The following is a 20,165-nucleotide window of genomic DNA, read 5'->3' as shown; positions in this document are numbered from 1 at the left end:
CATTTCGTGGCCCAACATTATTAAAAAAAATATAAGAAAGGCTGGAAAGACCTCAAGCAACGAGAATCCCGTGTAATTGAGCAGACCCATGTGAGAGCTTGCTCTGGTCTCACCTGCCCGACAATCTGAGCAAATGGAGTCGGAGTAGGTTATGACATGGGTTGCCCTATTACACCGGTTCAGGATCCAGACCTCGAGATCCGGCTGACTTCCTCACCTCCTGGAACTGCTTCAATACCGTGGTCCAAAATGTTGATTATAGGCGTTGTTTGTTTTTCTGGTATAAGTTGATTTTCCTCATATATATTTGTTTGCGTTTCCGTGAGTTTGTAAGTTACATGCCAGTAGCTCCTCAACTGAGTAAAATAAGCATTTCTCAGACGTAAGCAGCAAAATAGACTCAAATCACTTAAAAGGCAGTAATATTAATTCCCAGAATCTCTCATTTTTATTTGTAAAGACGAAGTATAATAGAAGCACAACATAAGTTTGCTATTACATGTCCAGCATTCTTCCCCTTAACATAGCTTCCGCTTTCCTCACCTGCTTGACTGGTCCTATGATAAATACCTATGCATGAAAACCACAAGATAATGAGGAGGAAGTTCATGGTCAATTTTGTGCATTAACAGCTTCTCTCTCTCTCTCTCTCCCAAAAGAAAAATCCTGAACCGAGTCAGTAATAAAGCTGTTCAAAAGGGAGAAGCAATCATGTTGTTCCAGACCATCGAATATAAGATAACAATGAATTCAAAGAAAAAACAATGATGTGTACTATGAAAAAATGACAGACTAACCTTGTCGGGCGGGCCCTTATCACCTCCCATGAGAATCTCAGCACTGCAAAATATGCATTCGAAGAAGTAAAGGACAAGGAAAACAAAGCTTCACAACCGGAGGGAGGGAAGAGAGAGAGAGATATACTTGCAAGATTGCTTTATTGACAAAATGACAGCTCCTTTTCTCCCAATAACACGCCCCATCTTTCCTGGAGGAACATCAAGAACTGAAAGGATTTCTTCCTCAGGAGCATCGCCCTCGATTTCAACATTATCTATGAAGATAGATCAGAACTGGATTAGCATTCATTTGAGTGCATAGTAGTGCTCACTTACATTCCAGCCATAAAGTTGATTTAGAAAGCTAACAACCAAGTTTCCCATCCCAAATTTTTATAGTTGTTAATTATGGCCAGAACACATAATAGCACAAACAGGATTAATTGTTTAAATGCAATTTAGTATAGTGGCAGATTCCTAACAGGATCTTCAGCATTAATAGATAATGTTATTGTTTAGGATTAAGTCATTACCTGGGTTATTGTTTATACCATATTTCCCTATGTGACTCAACACTCGAATTATGTCTCTTTACCCTTTGAAGTAGTAGCTTTAAGCATATAAAAACCCATAATTTCTTGAAACTTGTGCTCTACATGCACGCATCATTTTATTGAGTCATTCTATCTCATATAGAAGCTTAAGAAGAATATCTGTGACATTACATTATTTAAATCTAAAGTCAATGATGGGAGAAAATGAATTCCAAAGTCAAGAAAGATCGTTTTTTTTAATTGGCTCCAAAGGAGGGGGAAGAAGAGATTTAACTAGTAGCCTCCGCTTTATGAGGCATGGACCCTAACCGATCGAACTGCCCCTTGAAATTTAGATAGATCTAAACACAACATTTGATATATAACATATACATATCCAATTATAAAGACCTGGAATGGGAGGAAGAGATGGCCAATCAGCATCATCATTATTGTTGATGCAAAAACATCGGCAATACAGAGCACCACGAACTGCAAGATACCATAAGGATCTTTGATTCAATTTCTCCATCATCTTATGATAGATGTAGAGAAGAAAACGGACATCATCTGCGGCTGCACGGACCATCAGTTCTGATAATGGCCTGTAAGTCCAAAACTTGGGATCCTGCAAATGACAAAAGAAAATTACCGTTCAGGTTGAACGTCATTCATTAGAAGTTGCTACCATATGAATATTTCTGCAAAGCAAATTACAAGCTTATCCACTAAATTCTGTTAATCCATCTCCAGAAAATAAGCATAAAAGAACACATTGAAAAATAAAAATTTCCAACTATATGATTAAATCTGTCTTTTCCCCCTCTTTTGTGTGTGTGTGTGTGGCCGGAACTACATGTCTGCAGCAATTACTTTGTCTGCAGTCACTATAAAGTGGTTGTTAATATACTTTTGTGTGGCTACAACATCATAGTTCACTTTTTCCTTGAACACAAAATCAAATGATTGATGAAAAAAGTATTATAGCATGCTATAATTTCTGCACATCGTGTTGGCTGCTAATAATAAAGCACATATACTAAATCGGTTTTTAAAATCAGAATCAATCCTATAATGCATGCTTGAGATGATTTTCACTAATATGATTTAAATCATTTTCATTATTTTAAAGTTAACCAACATTTAGGGCAGTAAACGAGCCAAACTTGGGGCGAGTAATGGCTGTGCGAGCTCGGCTTGTTTACACTATACTCAAGCTCGAGCTTGTGACGAGTATCAAAAGCATGGCTCGACTCAACTCAAGCTCGCCCATTAATCAAGCCGTGCGCCTTATTGAGTGCTCGGCTTGGGCAGGATTTTTTATTTTCTTATTTTAAGGAAAAATAAAAAATAAAAATCTTAAATAAACAAAATAAATGACGGCGTAGAGAGACGTCCTGCCACTGCTCCACCACACCCTGACCACATGGAACTCTCCACTTCCACCCCCAACCACCACATCTGATCTGGGAGAGAAAAGCAGAAAGTGGAGAAGATGGGGAAGGAGAAGACATAAATTCAAATCTCTCTCACGGCCATGGCGTCAGAAATCCACATTCACTCATCAATCTACAAAAGAAGAAACAAAGAGCCGAGGCAAAAGCTAGGGTGGAAGTTTCGCTTTGGCCTAGCAGTGTTGAAATCTGATAACTTAAAACTTTTGAAGGCTAGTAGCGTGGCCTTGCAAACTTTCGATGGTCCTTGCTTAGGGTTTCTCTGAGTTAGCAAGGTTGTGTCTCAGAAGGAAAGAAACAAGATGTGAAAGGAGAAGATGGGGAAGAGATAGCGTCAAAGTTGAGGAAGGCTCGAGAAGTCAGTAAATTGAGATGATCGCAGTGAAAGAAATCTCGAGAAAGCATGTGGTGAAATTAGATGGAATTTTCGAAGATAGCTAGCAATGAGCTCCAAAACTACAAAAATGACAACTCTTTCAAGCGCAAAATCTACCTGTCCACATGCTTTCTCGAGATTTCCAGCAAAATCTACGCTGTCCACTTATACTCAACATTAGTTGCAGAGTTCCCAAGGTACATCAACGGTTTGGACAGTAGGAAAGACGAGCACGTCAAGTGAGAGAAGAAGATAATCCACTTCCTTGCAATCAATGTGATTTTTGGTTTGGGCTCTTCTCTTTAGAAGAAACCCGAAGGGAGACCCTAGGGGAACAGAAAATTTGGATATGGGAAACTGATGCCAACTTGCCAAGATCATAAGCTTAGTTAACCAGGGTTCTTGCTTTAAGGTTCTTTGCTTAATTTAGTAAACCAAAAAGTCCTGATGTGGGGTTTCCAAAAAGTCTTTTGCTTTGTTTATGTTATTAATTTTGATAATTAGGTCTTTAGGTTTTCGTTAGTTTTAAATAGGTCTATTCATCAATCTATTGTCCAATTAATTAACAATATATCACGTCACGCCGCCTAATCTCCCAACATGATAATTCATAATACATAAATTATCATTATGTGATTAATTATAATTTATATTTATAGCTTAATTTGTAATTATACATTTTACAAATTAAGGGTTTTTTTGAGGTGAGATCCTATTATGAAGTACTTCTTAGAAAAAATGGCCCATCCTTTCCGTGGAAGAGTATTTGACGTGTTAAGGGCCTTAAGGTTCCTACTATGAAGGCTTTTTTTGTATGATCAGCAGCTTTGGGTAAAATTTTGACTCATGATAACTTGCATAAGAGGAATGTCGTAGTGATTGAGTGGTGTTGTATGTGTAAGAAGAATGGGGAGTCTACCTGTTGCTTCACTGCGAAGTCGCCCGTGATCTTTGGAGTTACATTCTTATCTTATTTGGGGTAGTGTGGGTGATGCCACGAACAGTGTTGAAGTTGTTGACTAGTTGGGGTGCGTCGGTTGGGTATGGTCGTGCTAAAGAAGCTTGGCGGTTAGCTTCATTGTGTTTATTGTGGTGTATTTGGCGAGAACGGAATGCGTGGCTCTTTGAAGATGTAGAGACATCAATGGTGGAGCTACGGAAGCGTTTGCTTAATATGTTATATATTTGGATAGCGTCCCATCATTGCTTGAATGATTTTACTTTTGTAGACATTTTAAATTTATTCTCACAATTACTTATCAAAAAAATTATACATTTTATGTATTATGAATCAACAATTCATAATCTAGATACTAACATACTTAATCTAGATACTGAAACATTGTATCTATATGACTATGAATTGTGGGATACTTAGATCATACTTAATCATAGTATCTAAGTATCTATATACTTAATAATTGTATTAGTATGAATTTGTATACTTATGTGACATTATGTAATTACGTGACATTACGTGATCACGAGTAATGCTAGAAATTATATTTTTATCCCATAACTATCACACAATGTTGACGTGGTAGTTCCAATCAACTATTTGATCAATTCTTGTTAAAAAAAAAAAAAAAAATTCTAACAGTTGGTTGAGACTACCACGTCAGTATTGTGGGATAGTTATGGGATAAAAATGTGGTATATAGCATTACTCTATTATAATTTATACTTATAGCTTAATTTGTAATTATATATATTTATGAATTATGAATCATATCATCCAAAAAAAAAAAAATGAATCATATTATAAAAATATTATCTATAATAAGTATGGATCATATTTATCCCAAGGGCTAATGCTAAGGAGCAGCATTTTATCCAGAATTCATCTGGAAAAAAGTGTTGCTCCATGGCAAATTTGTAATTATTCATGGCACAATGTTAGATCATATGATCTAAGTATAATAATAATTAGCACAATGTTAGATCATATGATCTAAGTATTATCATTAAATACTTAGGATCATATGATCTAACATTGTGCCATATGATCTAACATTGTTTCACTTAATTTGTAATTATAAGAAACACATTGTATATGATTAAGTAATGGAATTGTCATTAGATCATAAAGTATTGAAATGGTTGATTCAATGATCATTAAAGATACTTAATCTTTAGAGCATATGATAATATGATCTGACATATACTTAATCATATATCATGTGAATAAGTATTATCATTATGTCATATATCATATCAATAAATATATTATATAAATAATTTATTTTTTGACAAGTATATTATATAAATAATTTATGACCCATTTAAATAATTCATGAACATTAAACGAGCCGAGCTGAGTTTTATACAAGCATGTATTGTTTAATAATTGAGCCTAGTTTCATGTTCATGAACGACACGTTGAATAATCAAGTCGAGCTTGAGCCGAGCTTTAATCAAGCCGAGCCTGAACATGTTCACAAGTAGCTTTATTCATTAAAGCCCTACCAACATGAGTTTGATTATTTTGAAGCCACTTTGACCAAAAATCGATTTAAATTATGGCTTGATTATACTTCAAATAGTGGCACTTCTAAAAATGGAGATAAAAAATTGAAATCTATATGTTTTAAACAAAAATCATTTTTTCATCCATTCTTTTTTGTATTTAATCAATTATTCAATAAACAATTCTTAAAATAATAAAAAGCAATGAAAAAAAAAATCTAAACTAAAACATAGCCACAGAGAAAGGTCTTTCCACAACTATGAGAAGACGTTTAAAACTAACCTGCCGAAGAAGGACACGAACTTCTTCCTTCTCAAGATAAGATATACCTACATTCGAACACTGAAAGTGAAAACCAAAGCAATAGAGAGGATGCAAATTAAAGGAATTGTCCAGATTCAGCAGCAAGCATCAGAACATGATTATATCTAGGATGCACAGAAGATTTGAGGGAAAACAGGCACTCAGACTTGTCTAGTCAATTCCGAGTGAGATTTGGCCATCTTAACATGTAAGTTACCCCCTATACTCACCTCTTATAATCATAGGGCACCAAATCATCGCACACCATATCAATCTACTAAATACATAAATATAAGTACTTACAAACAGATATTGGAGGAAGAAAAAAAAAAAAAAAAAAAAGAATTTTCACCATCACTCTCTCAAAGGAGAGAAAAAATAATTTAAAATACAAATGAGCAAATTATACCATTGTAAAAGGGAGATATTACCAGTAGTAGAGGAGCTTAAAGAAAGACCAAGAGAAAAATAACACATGAAGTATCTAATTGACATTTTTTGTTTTCTTTTTTGAAAATCAGAATCCTGCAAAACAATGTAATTAGGACCAGAAAATCCACTACAGTTAGCCCTCTTCTAATTAATATTTTGTTATTTAATAACCCTAATAATTAATAATTTTTTTTTTGAGGAACTAACTTCATTCCACATTGTGTAATCAATAGTTATAGTACTTCATAATTTGTAATGTCTCCAAAAATGTCCTTAAGAGTTTAATTATAAGAATAAAAACATACTTATTTTAAAGTATATTGAGGTTTAATAAATATACGTGCTTTATTTCCAGAAGTTAGATCAATAGGATTCTTTTTTCCAAAAGCTTATTACTTCTCAACATGGACCTTGTGCACATGAAAATTTCTCAAAATGCACAATGTGAACAATGCCATCCCCCCCCCCCCCCCCCCCCCTCCTCTCCTCTCTCCACGACACTCTTCATCCATCCATTAAGCTTTCTGCCTTTTCCTATATGCTGTGCTCACTTCAAAGTTAGATGGAGTTCTTTTCATAAAAATTGTACCATGGAAGACGTCTAAGTAGCCTCATTTTTAATAATAATAATCAGACGAGCCGAAGTATCAGTTCATTCAAACACCAACACTAGAAAAACTACAAAAACCAACTTGCACCCTGCTGCAACCGCAGAAGCCCAAAACCCACCCTTCTTACAAATACAATACCAATCAACCTCCATGACAAGCCACTTTCTTAGATTATCCATAGTGAGTATCTTGCCTAAGGTAGCTGACCAAGCAAATAACACTACTCTCAAAAGAGCCTTATTCTGCCAAATACTCTTCTAAGGGAAATGAGTGCTATCATGGGGAGCAAGCATTTGCAATTAATTAGATGATTCTTCTAGGTACCACCACTCCTAGTCGAATAATGAGTATCTTCTCATGAAACTGACACTGAAATAAGCAGACTTATTAATAAATATTGCCAGGTAGTGAATAAGACAAACAATTTAGGTATTTCAATTCCAACTGCATTTCTGAAGCTTTTTTGTTTTTAGGATGAATAACTGCATTTTTCTGAAACTTATGAAGCCATTTTCTTCAGTTTCCTTTTCTGAAAGGGGGGTGGGGAATTCTAGGATTGGCTGTCCTATAATCAATCCGCAACAGAATTAGCCACAACCATAGTGCACTACCCAACTACATTACCGCTGAAAAGGCTTGGAGGTCATAGTTCAAAAAGGAGAGTTGTACAGAACAACTCATAAGAAACTTCCAGCAAGCATAAAAAACAATTTCATCCAGAAGAATTTAGCAACAGATAAAAAGCTTAATCTTCAAAAAAATAAAGAAACCCAAATGGATACCAGAACATGTATAATACCACAATATCGTGGATCTGCAAGGAGGCCAACAAATGATATGTAGTCATCTGGAGATCTTGTTCGTCCTTCTTGCTCCTCTATCAACGAATAAGCAATCTGAAAACCGAAAAAAATAAATAAATAAATAAAAAAAAAAAAAAAAAAAAAAAGAGAGCCAATATCAAATTACTTTAAAGTGCATGGCACCTATAAATTAACATTTATTTATTGGAAAACAGGGGGAGGGGGGGAATGCTAATTCAATATGAATGGTGCTGTGGTTGTTTCCTATGGATCGAACTCCAGCATAGCTGTTAAACCATGCCATACCATATTGCTGATAATCAGGCCGAAGATAGAGTAGCATTTTCCAAATAAATAATCAAATTTAAGTACAAGACCACGTGAAGGCTACATAATTTTCCAACATAATAGCATGGCAATGGAGAAAGAAGAGCAGATACAAAGGCATACTCAGTGATATTGCTCAAATGATGGATTATTTTAGATGGTTCAAATCAGTCAATCCCATGAATTAAACAAGGGGAAAATATAGTTTGGCCCCCTAAACTATGAGCACATTTTCATGTACGCCTCCAAACTTTAAAAAGTAACATTGAGGCCCCCTGAACTACTATCGCCTGTCAAGTTATACACTTTTTCATTTTCTGCCCAAAATGCCTTGGAGGTTATTAAAAAATTACCATTTGAGAAAAATTAATATTATTAAAAAAAATAAACAAAAAAGGGGAAAACTAAAAATATCAAATAGGGGTGGCCATTTTCATATTAGCTCTCCCTTAATTGTTTTTCAAACGGTTATTTTTTATTTTTTCAATTTTATTTTTTAGTAACTTTAAGGGTATTTTGGATAGAAAAATGAAAAAGTGTCTAATTTGACATGTAATGATAGTTCAGAGGGCCCAAATGCCAATTTTAAAAATTTGGAGGTGTAAATGAAATGTGGTGATAGTTTAGAGGGCTAAAGTGTACTTTCCCCATTAAACAATGCCTAACCCAACACCTCACACATGGAACTCAACCCCTCCCCACCACCCAAATAAAGAGGGAAAAGAACTTGGAAGTTGTCTGAAAATTACATAAAAATATACTGCATATAAAAGACAACGAAAATGTCAACAATTCACTTATGAGCTTTGGAAGTAACAAAAGACATTCACCTGGGTATCCACAACATTGTTCAACTTGATGCCAAACTGAAAATACAGTGCCTACAAAATAGGAATAAATTCACAAATGTAAGTAACATGTCATAAGGGAGTTGAGACATTCTGAGATGCAGAAGTAAACAAATGAATCAAGACCTCACTATCTCGTTTGCAATCGTGAACAACTTTTGTGATGTAACTAGACTCAAGTGCAGGCTTACAGGCTTTCATAAGCATCTCTCCACCCTGAATGGCGTCAACCAGATATATAGCATCTGGAAATGCAAGCTGCCATAAAAATAAAGCTTATTATAATCAGTATACATAAAATCAACATATACTAATTGAAGAGATCATCAGGGATGTGTAAAAGAATTCACAAGAAAATCCCTAAATCAGGAAACAAATGAGTAGGATAACCTTTCGCTTGTTATTTTATTTTATTTTTTTAATTAAAAAAAGAAAGAAAGCGAACTACAAGAAAGAATCAGGAAGTGAGACAAGAATGGCCACTTTAGGAAGTAAAGAAATGCAACTAAAGTAAAGAAAAAGGTAGCTTTCTACAGACACTAACATGATATGCTTCCAATTCAACATGGAACTATAATGTGAGATAACATTAGCCTCCAGAATCTTCGAAAATAAAAGACAAATTAACAGCAAATCTTTTAAGTCTTAACTGTCACCAATTCTAATGAAGTTTACATGTGTATAACAGGCAACTTGGTACTCATATCTTTCACACTACTCTCTGCCTCACTTTCCATATTTGTATATCAAAAAGGCAGAGATTCAGCTTCATTCATTTAAGCAGACTATGCTGTGTGTGGACATGCATCTATGAGTACCCGTGCGTGCGTTATCTCATATAATAAAACATGATCATAACGTAATTTAAGGAAAACCATTTAAACAACCCAAAAGACAACCTTACCAACCTCGATGCCCATCTGTATTATTATTCATAGTAGTAGCAATCTTACTGTGAATGAACTATATAAAACACGTATTCGATGTACAGTATAGAATAATAACATCTGAATTAAATGGTAAAAAACAAATCAAGTTTTACCTGCATGATACAGAGAGTTCCATGGCGACATAGGTCAACACCCTCACAATCAAAGCCAATGACTAATTGACTTTCAACCGATGGCTCCAAAAATTCAGTGGGAAGTTGAGATGCATGAGTGACAATATGTATAGGAACCAATGTTAAGTGGGCTTCGTGATCCAGGGGCTTGTCACCTAATAAATGCAAAGAACTTAATTCAATCATAAGAAAACTTCAGTATCAGTAATGAAATTCTTTACCTACTGGGATCTGTCTCAGCCTAAGGAAGGGGGGGGGGGGGTTGGTTAAGCAAACGTGAACAATTCATGCAAGTGAGATATATGCTCTAGAAAGAAAGAATTCTTTAATTCAGCTTGTGTATTATCCCGCCTCACAAATATTTCAGACTCTAATTCACTTCAACTATGAGCTATGGACTGAATTAAAAAAAAAAAAAAGAAAAAAAAGAAGAAGAAGTTGTGCGAGAATTAAACGGGTAAATGCAGTGGAAAAAATAATAATAAACAAAGAGCAAAATCAACAGAATTACTGAAATTTGTGGATTATATAAGCTAAGTAAACAAACAGGAAAATCAAGTTAACGAGTGATTTTTGGAGCATAAACTTAGATTTATCAGAGAGATGACTAGCAATAGCCACATGAAATATCAAATTATCTACCAACAAAATTATAAATAAACCGATCGCTGATCCCCCGTTTGGTTGCCTAGAAAATGAGGGAAAATAAAACAAATTAAATATCCGTCTGCTTTCCAGCGACTGGAAAACCCGTCCCAGTTCATCCAGATGGTCCTATCGGGTTCAATTAGCTAAAGGTTTAACTTCTCGGGTTCCAAGAAAAGAAATTGTCCACGATCCAACACCGTAATATTTCACGCTTTCCATTTCCACATTTTCTCACCGTCCAAACAGAGCGTAAAGGAAAATTGCAATTCCAAATAACTACAACAATAATATAAAACGGATCAAATTGTAAAAAGTACGCAGTTACAGCAACATTATACCCCTAGAAAAATTAGTCAGTGAAACATTATTTTTCGAAATTTAATCCGACAGAGGAGTTAATTTTTCAAAAAACAGGAGTAAACCTGGGTCCAGGGGCAGAGGAATCTTTGTCTGATGCAGAGGACGAGAAGAGGCCATCTGATCGGACCATCCAAGTAGATCGAAGTCTTGGCCTCTAAGTTTCGGGTTTTATACGAAAAAAAATTTCAAATTCTGAAACTGTACGGTTTGACAATGGTATTAAATTATTATTATTATTATTTTTTTTTTTTTTGAAAAATTGTTTTGACGTGTACCAGTGATAATTATTTTGTAATTTAAATTTGTTATTGTCAGAAAAATTAACGATAACTATCCATGCCTATTCTTTGACTCAAAATTCCTACAAAACAGTCAAACGTCAGGGTGGTGCATTGCCAAAGAAGAGGGGCGGCAAACTACCTTTAATGCTTAAGTCAGTAAAGTATGAAGGTGAGAGGGCAAGAAATAAATAGAGATAAGAATATGAGAGCATATTTAGGTCTAGTTTTTGAGTAATTCTACATGAACATGAAGTGCTCATCAAGTGTCATAAAAATTTGATGTGGCTTTTAAAATTATTATTTGATCAATCACACGCTCAATTGTAATTTTAAAAGCCACTTCATTTTTTTTATGGACACTTAATTTATATGTAGAATTACTCATAGCCTTTAAATAACCTTTTATAGATGTGGTCTTGGCTTAATTGAATGCATGTGTAAGGCGAGTATCGCTGATTTAGTGGTTGACTGAACATTTGATCACCATAGGAGTTTCCTTTTGCATTTACCATCTTTATGAACATCCTTGCCTTTGGTGAAGTATTTAAGGTGATTTCTTCTTGTGGACATTCATTTCATTCTTTAGGAGAGTAATTTGTGGTCTCATAATCACGATAATTTGTTGTATCTCTAGTGATATGCGAATGCTTCAAGACAGGTACTCGCTGGGCTTGCGGGCTCTTATGTAACCCAAAAATTACGCTTGGGCTATATGGATATTGGGTCGGCTATTTATCGGGCTAATATGGAATGTAAGCCTTCATTTTAGTAGTTCCTCATTCTTTTGAGCTACTTGTGTAGGCTAATGAGAATTAAGTTGAAATTACCAGCCTCCATTCCAATAGTTTCTCATTCCTTAAGCTACTTGTGTATGCAAATGAGAATTAAGTTGTTCATGCTGTCGGAATTAAAGTTATTTAACAGTGAAATATAAAAGATGTGCCACCGAGGCTTGTGTAGGCTCATAATAGACAAACCATAGCTAACGGGTTTTGAAGGCATTGATTTTGTACTACAGGTCCCTTGGGATAGTGTCAACCTTGACGAAAATGAGTTAATATATCGAGGAGACCATATTGCTTAATATATGAAATGCTCGCTTAATATATATAATGCATTACTATGTCATTCTTTTATTCGATAGAAGACTTTATTTATATTACTGCTTGTAATTTACAATCTTTTGCTAAGCTACTGAATTTACTGCATGATAACCTGTACACCATATGTATTATTACTCACTAAGTTGTGGACATATGTTTGTATCATTTCCACTTATGAAACATGTGTTGTATTATAGTTGGACTACATTTAGATGTCAAATTTGAGATAAACCTTGAGGTTGATGTAGTCGTTTGGCGTAGTGTTTTCGATTCGGTTAATGCTTAATGAGTGATTGTAGAATTTTGAAGGCCACTTATGGTAATTAATACTTTTAGGTGACATTGTAGACTTAGCATTTGAGGTGTGATTGTACATTAAAGTTTAGTTTGGATCTTTTATATCGATGATTTGTATAGTATGATTTAAATTAATGTGACAATTCTTAGTAGATGTACTCTGGTTGTAAGAGTTAATGTTTATAAAAATATCTTATGTTTTTGCTTCATAATACTCTCATTTTTAGGAGTAGAGATCACTGAGTCTTATTTCATGTGGAATGGGATTGAGAGGTGAATTGTGAAATTAATTACCAGTTAATTAGTTTTACAGAGGCGTTAAAATATGCTAGCTGTCACATGTCCAAAACTTAGATCCTTAATTATCAAAACCAAAAAATAAAAAATAAATAAACCATTTCCTACCACATAACCAAAATTTAGGGGAGTGGGCAAAATTTCTCTTATTTTATTTTAGAAAATTTATAAATATCACTTTGTGTTCTTTCAATTTCAATTTGAATAGATAATCTCTGGGATGTAAGGTGTAATCAAACCAACCAATATAATTTTTGTTACATTGTCAATAATTTTTCAAATTACATTTTTTTTTTTTTTTTTTTTTTTTTTTTTTTTTTTTTGTAGGTAAAACTACATAATTTCTGTCTTATCCGCTAAACTATCACTAAATTTGCAATGCCCTCCCAAACTTTTAATTTTTGCAATATACCTACCATGCTTAACTACCAAATGATAAAATTATCATGTATAAGGTAAAAAAACATTCAGAGAAAAACAAAAAACAAAAAAACAAAAAATGACAAAATAAATAAATAAAACAAAACAAAATTTTAGAAGGTAAAAAAATTCAGAAAACCAAAAAAAGCAAAACAAAAAAGAAAAAAAAGAAAAGAAAAAAAAAAAGAAAATAGCAGAAAGCAAAAAGTTTCGCAAAATGGCCCAAGGATGGCCGTGGGTCGTTTTCTACAGAATTTTTTTTTCCCCTAATTTTTATTTATTTATTTATTTTTACTTTTTCCTGAATTTTTTATGCAGAATATTTTTCAGAAGAATAGTTTTAACAGGACATCACAAGAATTGACGTTACAAATTGAGCGTGTTTTTACTTTTTATGTTGGGATTTGTGTTGATTGGTCTGGTGCGGGGAACTTTGTTTTTAATTCTAGGACGATTGTGGGGGGATTGCATGTGTGGGGCAATATGGGTTTGCATACGTTTCGGTGGTGGGCAGCAGTTAGAAATTAGAATGATTGAGAGCTTTCAGAGCCAGCGAGCACACATCACACACCGGACAAACGGACTACCATAATCTCACACATGGTTTATGAAGATGAATAACCCTGAAGAAAATCATTGCGTCATGAAATAATCCACCCATTCAAACAGTAAGGCCCCCTTTGCCAAAAATATTCAACATAGAAATGAAAAAAGAAAACAATATGCATTCTTGTTACATGAGTTTCTCCTCCTATTTTTTAATAGCTAAAGAATTCATAGGTGAAAACCAATCCGCCTCTTCACTTGAGTAATGCCACCTCTGCCCAAAAGTCGATCCAACACCAAAATTGAAGAGACAGCATATACTCATCAACGGTGGTGATCTTCCAGAAACATATGACATATATATATATATATATATATATATATATATATATTTGAATAGGTCACAATAATTAAGCAAAGGCAAGCCCATTACCGAAAGAGTACAGAGGGAATGACCAAGCACGACACCAACTTAGATGATCCCAAGATCATTTACCAGCAGGTGATTGATGCATATGATGAGCTAAACCGAGTAATGCTGCTTTCTCTCTTCTTGTATAGATTGGAAAATTCGAGCTGCTGATTCAGTTGCAGTTCTAGGATTATGAGGCACAACTTTGATCACGCGTGTCGGCTGGTCGGTTTCACGAGGCTGAGAAGCTGCCTCTGGGTCTACTGGATCAGTAGGAAAAAGTGGAAGTGCATCTCCCCTCCCCTCAGAAGTGTAACCTGTCCTGACACCTCGTGCTCTCTCCCAGGGACTACTTGCTGTACTTCCTTGCAATTCACTATCTTTAGATGCCTGAAACTTTGCAACTTGTGAAACAGCTCCATGCTTTTGGCTTGGCACGTGGTGTGAGCTTAGGTGCTGCATGTTAGAGTTGGCTCTACCTTCTGAAAACTGAGTTTGATCATGTGGACCAGGTCCAGTAAATTGGTTCGCTTGTTCAAGGGGTGAACCTGACGTGGCTGGATCCATGGCTGGCATGCCATATAGAGGAAGGAAAGTATGACCAAGTGGAGTTGTACCAGGAATATTCCCGATTCCTTGATGATGATGATGAGCTGGAACCCCATAGGCTGGATTCATAAAGTTACCTGTCAAGGGAGCTGGGTTGAAAGGTCCATATCCTCCACAAAATGCTCCCATATACCCAGGTCCAAGATAGGGCTTGTATATAAGTCCTTCAGAAGGAGACACTACAGGTACTAACCATTGATGCCCAGGTGACTGATGGAAAGACCAAGGAGCCATTTTATTATCAGTAGCCATAGTAGCTGGCTGCAAGTGTCCTAGATAAGGTCCATAATTTGGCGGCTGACTACCACTTTGTACAGAAGGAATACATGTCTTCCCAACTCCATTTTCTGCAGAAGATTCCATTTTATGGTTTGAACTCTCGGAATCGTCTTTGCCCTTAACAACCTGCAATGGCGGTTTTATGACATACTTGAGCGGAAGTTTCTTTGCAGGAGAAACCGTCAATGTAGCTTTGCCCAGAAAAGCACCATCTTCAAGCAAAAGATGCGGCGATCCAGCAATCAGTTGTTGGACCTGTTTGAATATAAATAATTAAGTACATTCCTTTTAGGTGAATCAAATTAAAAACATATGCAAAGCATATTAAGACCACCAGAAGCTACTTAACAGGGTCGAAGACCACTATACCTTTATCAGCCTATGCAACTCAAATACTTGGACTGCAAACACTCTTTGCTGACTGTAGAGAGTAACAGGAGTTGGATCAAGAACTAAATCGCACAATATTCATCAAATGAAACTTCCATAAATATATAAACAACCGAAGGTAATACAAGAAATTCAATGGGACAATACAGCAGAATCAAGCACCAGATAGCATCATCATAAGAAGGACCAGCACATAAACCAATGCAACCCAAAACTGGATTTGCAATTACAGACTAAGGAAGTGGTTTAACGGGTACAAAATTGCAGTTTACAAAGTCCCCCACATAACCAAATGGGATATGAAAGATGAAACCAAATCACCAGATAGCATCTTATATAATTCCTGTACTAGGGTCACACCCCTTTGCGATTTATAATGAGATTGATTTACTTATAAAAATTCACATGTACATAAGTAAAGAGTTTTTTCTTTTTGGATATTTTTTTTTTTGCATGTACAGATCAACAAATCTTATTAGAAACTACACTGCATAATATATACAAGCTGTAGAAGAGGAATCAATGTATGCTTAGGAAGCAGATAAAAATAATAGGAAACCCAGCCCCTCAAAAAAAATCCAAAACAGAACACCAAGATACTACATATGAGTTATCCGCCTCGTCGCCATGTAAACTAACAATTCCACATTGTCGATATTCTCCAAAGATCCACCCAACAACAGCTCCAAGGACCATACCCCATCACTTGCTCCTCTTCTTGCTCCATACCCTCGATTGCCACGCTAGGAAATGTTCTCCGGTGGTCAGCAGGATTAAGCGATAATAAACCGAGACAGGTATACATCTGAAAAAGTAGACGTAAACTGAGAATGAATAATGAGATGATCCACTGTCTCAGGGGTCGCCTAGTGCAAAGTACCTCTATTAGGACCACACATCTCCCTGCTGTAAGATGATCCAGTATACACTGTTAAAATGTTATCGAAGGCCTTTGTACACACAAAAAAATGCCTTTTAGAAGGGATCTTGGGACTGCACACACTGAGTTCTCCCACCCTCAAAGCCATAATTGCAACTCTTCAGTTCAAAAGAGATATCTATATTCCTAATTTAATGTTTCATAGTGCAGACAACAATCTAATGTAGCTTTAAATTTAGAGAACAGGAAAAAGACTTCCCAAACTATAAAATGCTAGCAGCTTCCTAGATGGCACTATACATTTTCCAGTAAAATGATCACCTCGCTTCTCCAATAAAAATAATATTCTAGAATGTACATCACATTCACATAGAAGACACCCAAACTTCCTAATATCTCTTCCAAGTCATTATCTACAATCACAAGTTGCCCAACCCAAGAGCAGAGGTGAATTGTACAAACTATTTGATCAGAATGAGACTAGTATAAATGGATATAAGAAAAAGAAGAAACAAATGGAGGCAACTATGGAAAAACTAAAAGACAGTTCCTTTATTTTTGGAAGCCAACAGACAAAAGTTTTAATATGGAAGTTGAAGTTACCAATGGTGACAGCACAAGTTGAGAGAAAAAAATTGAATCTAAGTTAAACATGTTTCCATTTTTGTAATGTACAAGGAAATTTCATCATGTTCACAAAATTTAATGTTCTTGACCCTCTAACAACAATAACAAGGAAAAAGAAAAAGATGTTCCTGTACCCTCTAACTTCATCTTTGCTGTGGCTGTTTCTGTGCATTAAAGTGAGATAGCATGAGGATGGCATTGCCGTTAGTTATACAAGCACATATCATCATTCTGTATACCGTAACTCAACATTTTATTTAACTTAAGAAGAAAAAAAAAGAAAAAAGAAAAAAAGTTTCACATGGTGTCCTTGGATTTAGAACCACCAAGAAGCAACAGATTTGAGCGGATATTGATAAGAACAGACTTACTTGACAATCGCTTTTCTTGCTTTCCAGAAATGCTTCTGACCTATTACTCCTACGACATCATCTGGAGAGATATCAAAGCCTGATACAGAATCCACCATGGAGGTCTCAGAGACATCATCACTTTTGTCTACATTTCCCATTTGTAGTGACACATTTGTCCTGTCTACAAGATATTCACTGCAATTATCAGGCTCATTGATATTATCCTCTCTCGAGTGAGAGATGCTTCTTAGGTGAGAACCATTTCTGTTCTCTACATCCCTTACAGACTCAACAAATCTAGTGTCAAACGGTGGCAACCTGGTTCTGAACTCTTGTTGTGAACAAGTACTAATATCATCTGACCTGCTAACATTAGTCACAGGGAAATCTCGATACTCTTGATATTGAGTTGCATTGGGTTCCTTCACAAGCCCTTCAATCTTTTCTCTAGTTGATGGATCTGTTGTAGATTTTACTGAATGACTGGGACCACTCACTTTTGGGCACTCTTCACTCTCACATCTCACTTCTTGCCTCAATTTGAGAGCAGGGGAGGTAGTTAACTTTGGATCTTTATCACAAGCATTTTTGTGTTTTATAGAGCGAAAAGAATAAGTAGGGCTGGAGGGAGTGAGTTTTTCCCTATCACTACTGTTTTGAGTTTTATCAATGCATTGCCCTGTTCCTGATTGAACAAATATAGGAACAATAAAGTCATCTTCATCTCCTACTTTCCTCTCCTTGAGTTGTGCCAATGAATTGTTCAAACCTGATCCTTCAGACTGGCGAGTAAGAAATTTCTCAGCCCGATGAGTGGGTGTTGATGGAGGTATGTGAAGTGGGACGTGAAAATTTTTTTCAAGGCCATTTCCCTGCAAACATAGGTTGCTCCTAATAATCAGAAATATGAGAACTAAGTTGTTAGTGTAGTAGCTAGAGTTGGTATATGTGCATATGCAGCTCCCTGCAGACATGTAAATATGCAGGGTAATCAAACATGCAAGAGGAAGAACTTAGCATTACCATCCAACCACGAATATACATACTGCTCAATTGTAGAATGATGCAGCTGGCGTAAATTATGCAACAAACAATTCCTATGAGCTCCCAGATGCAACATTTATTTTCATGTCCTTGGAAATCCACCATTTGAGTGGAGAAGCAAACATTAAATACTTATACAGAGGAAAAAATCCCCCTTGACCAACCTTTCAAGCATGGGAAAAACCAAAACGCCAAGCTGTTCTATCAACTATGACTCTGGAACCAATAAATACAGCAAAATATGATTGCATATCCCTCTATCATTCTTCATTAAGATTTGCCATCAAATTAAAACCAGACTTGTAGATATTAGTAATAAACATGACTTCACAATCTCCAGGCTAGTAACTCACTACGTAGAAATATGTTCCAAAGTTAGGAAATCAGTAACGCTCCACCAGAAACCATTAACAAGAAAGCAAAGATACAAGTTCTAAATCCTAACAATTACCTGGCTCGAGGATTTGGGGAGAACCAAACTGCTACTGTTATTTGGACGGTTAAGAGGCCGGACCCCAGGATTGAACCTCTGAGAGGGAATACTTAGCTGTTCATAAAGAGCCATCTTATTCCTTGGAGGTGCTCTTGGCCCTCCTTTCTCGGTATCATTAACATGAAGCCTCGGGAACATGGGCCCCATGATGTTCTCGTCATCTTTCCCTCTTTTCATTCTCTTTCTGTATACCTCAACACAAACCCAAAACAGGAAACCTCGGTCTTACATGAAATTCATCCAAAGATTTCATTACCAGGGGGTCCAGGACCTCTAATACCAAAAACCCACATGCAGAAACTCAATATTGATCAAACCCAGAAACCAACAACCTTTACTATGTCGAAAATTGACCGACCGATTTCACGATGACCCTGAATCCAACGAGGGTTCCGAAATGAAAACCCACTTGCGGAAAATTGAAAGCCCGGAGTCAACCCACGCTTCCGGAAGACCACAGTGGAAATTTTCCTTTTAGAAGACAAAGCGATTTCGGAATAACCCAAAAATCTTTCTCGGAAACTGAAGCATTTATGAGAACTAGGGATTCAGAGGAAAAGGTCTTTTTGGAGCTGAAATAGATGTAGGACAGACCAAGAAAGCGTGAATGGTGGAAGCACGATAGAAAATGTAAGAGCAAATAAAGAGAGAGAGAGAGAGAGAGATTCGTGAAAGAGAAAGAAGAGGTGGGCTTGTTTTGAGGGATTCCTCAGAAGATCATCTCATCTTCTTGCATACAAAGGGGAAAGGAAAAAGTGCGGAGTTGTGGGCCCTATTTGGACAGAACTGGGTGCACCTTTCCCATTATAAAAAGACCTGGTTTTGTTGCTGATTTTAGCCTTTTCGAATATCTTTTTCTTTTTAGTCCTTTTCTTTTCTGTTTATTTAACTAAGCAAATGTCAAGTATAAAAATATGGATGATGGTATTGGTAGGTAAGGCGGCCATTTTGTGTTGAGGATAAGTTGGGTAAATGTATAGATATAAAATTATATATGTTAATTTTAATTTGATTAATTTAATTAAATATATTAGACCTCTCAACTATAAGTCGTTAATTTCTTATCAAATTTACATGTCATGTAAATAATTGATAGCTCTAAATATCGTGTGTCTAGTCTTAATCGTGTC

General features: G+C 35.8%; 2 protein-coding genes across 2 annotated transcripts; both read right to left on the bottom strand.

Annotated features, from left to right (window-relative positions):
• Window positions 1-383: 383 nt before the first annotated feature.
• On the bottom strand, window positions 384-11,204 carry LOC133866756 (uncharacterized). The gene is made up of 10 exons (XM_062303385.1): window positions 11,067-11,204; window positions 9,976-10,151; window positions 9,060-9,191; window positions 8,916-8,966; window positions 7,755-7,851; window positions 5,892-5,938; window positions 1,724-1,940; window positions 925-1,054; window positions 798-840; window positions 384-570 (listed from the first exon to the last, which is right to left on the bottom strand). The coding sequence occupies exons 1-10, from the start codon at window positions 11,119-11,121 to the stop codon at window positions 496-498; spliced, it is 1,023 nt and encodes a 340-aa protein (XP_062159369.1). The 5' UTR covers window positions 11,122-11,204; the 3' UTR covers window positions 384-495.
• Window positions 11,205-14,062: 2,858 nt separating this feature from the next.
• LOC133865743 (protein EARLY FLOWERING 3-like) lies at window positions 14,063-19,816 on the bottom strand. The gene is made up of 4 exons (XM_062302202.1): window positions 18,994-19,816; window positions 17,517-18,370; window positions 15,618-15,669; window positions 14,063-15,503 (listed from the first exon to the last, which is right to left on the bottom strand). Exons 1-4 carry the CDS (start codon window positions 19,210-19,212, stop codon window positions 14,472-14,474), a joined length of 2,157 nt encoding a protein of 718 aa, XP_062158186.1. The 5' UTR covers window positions 19,213-19,816; the 3' UTR covers window positions 14,063-14,471.
• Between the last annotated feature and the right edge of the window lie 349 nt (window positions 19,817-20,165).

The sequence above is a fragment of the Alnus glutinosa genome, chromosome 4 (genome assembly GCF_958979055.1).
Source record: "Alnus glutinosa chromosome 4, dhAlnGlut1.1, whole genome shotgun sequence".
Classification (NCBI taxonomy): Eukaryota; Viridiplantae; Streptophyta; class Magnoliopsida; order Fagales; family Betulaceae; genus Alnus; species Alnus glutinosa.
The sequence above is the reverse complement of the archived record's forward strand: the minus strand, read 5'-3'. Positions and strand labels throughout refer to the sequence as shown.

Excerpts from the sequence above, each read along its gene's own strand:
- LOC133866756 (XM_062303385.1), bottom strand. The coding sequence starts at position 11,121 with ATGGCCTCTTCTCGTCCTCTGCATCAGACAAAGATTCCTCTGCCCCTG. Across the intron at positions 10,152-11,066 it reads TCCTCTGCCCCTGGACCCAG|GTGACAAGCCCCTGGATCAC; the intron begins GTTTACTCCTGT and ends TGCATTTATTAG. Across the intron at positions 841-924 it reads TCAATAAAGCAATCTTGCAA|TGCTGAGATTCTCATGGGAG; the intron begins GTATATCTCTCT and ends CATATTTTGCAG.
- LOC133865743 (XM_062302202.1), bottom strand. The coding sequence starts at position 19,212 with ATGAAAAGAGGGAAAGATGACGAGAACATCATGGGGCCCATGTTCCCG. Across the intron at positions 18,371-18,993 it reads TCCCCAAATCCTCGAGCCAG|GGAAATGGCCTTGAAAAAAA; the intron begins GTAATTGTTAGG and ends CTATGTTTGCAG. Across the intron at positions 15,670-17,516 it reads GCAAGAAAAGCGATTGTCAA|TCAGCAAAGAGTGTTTGCAG; the intron begins GTAAGTCTGTTC and ends TACTCTCTACAG.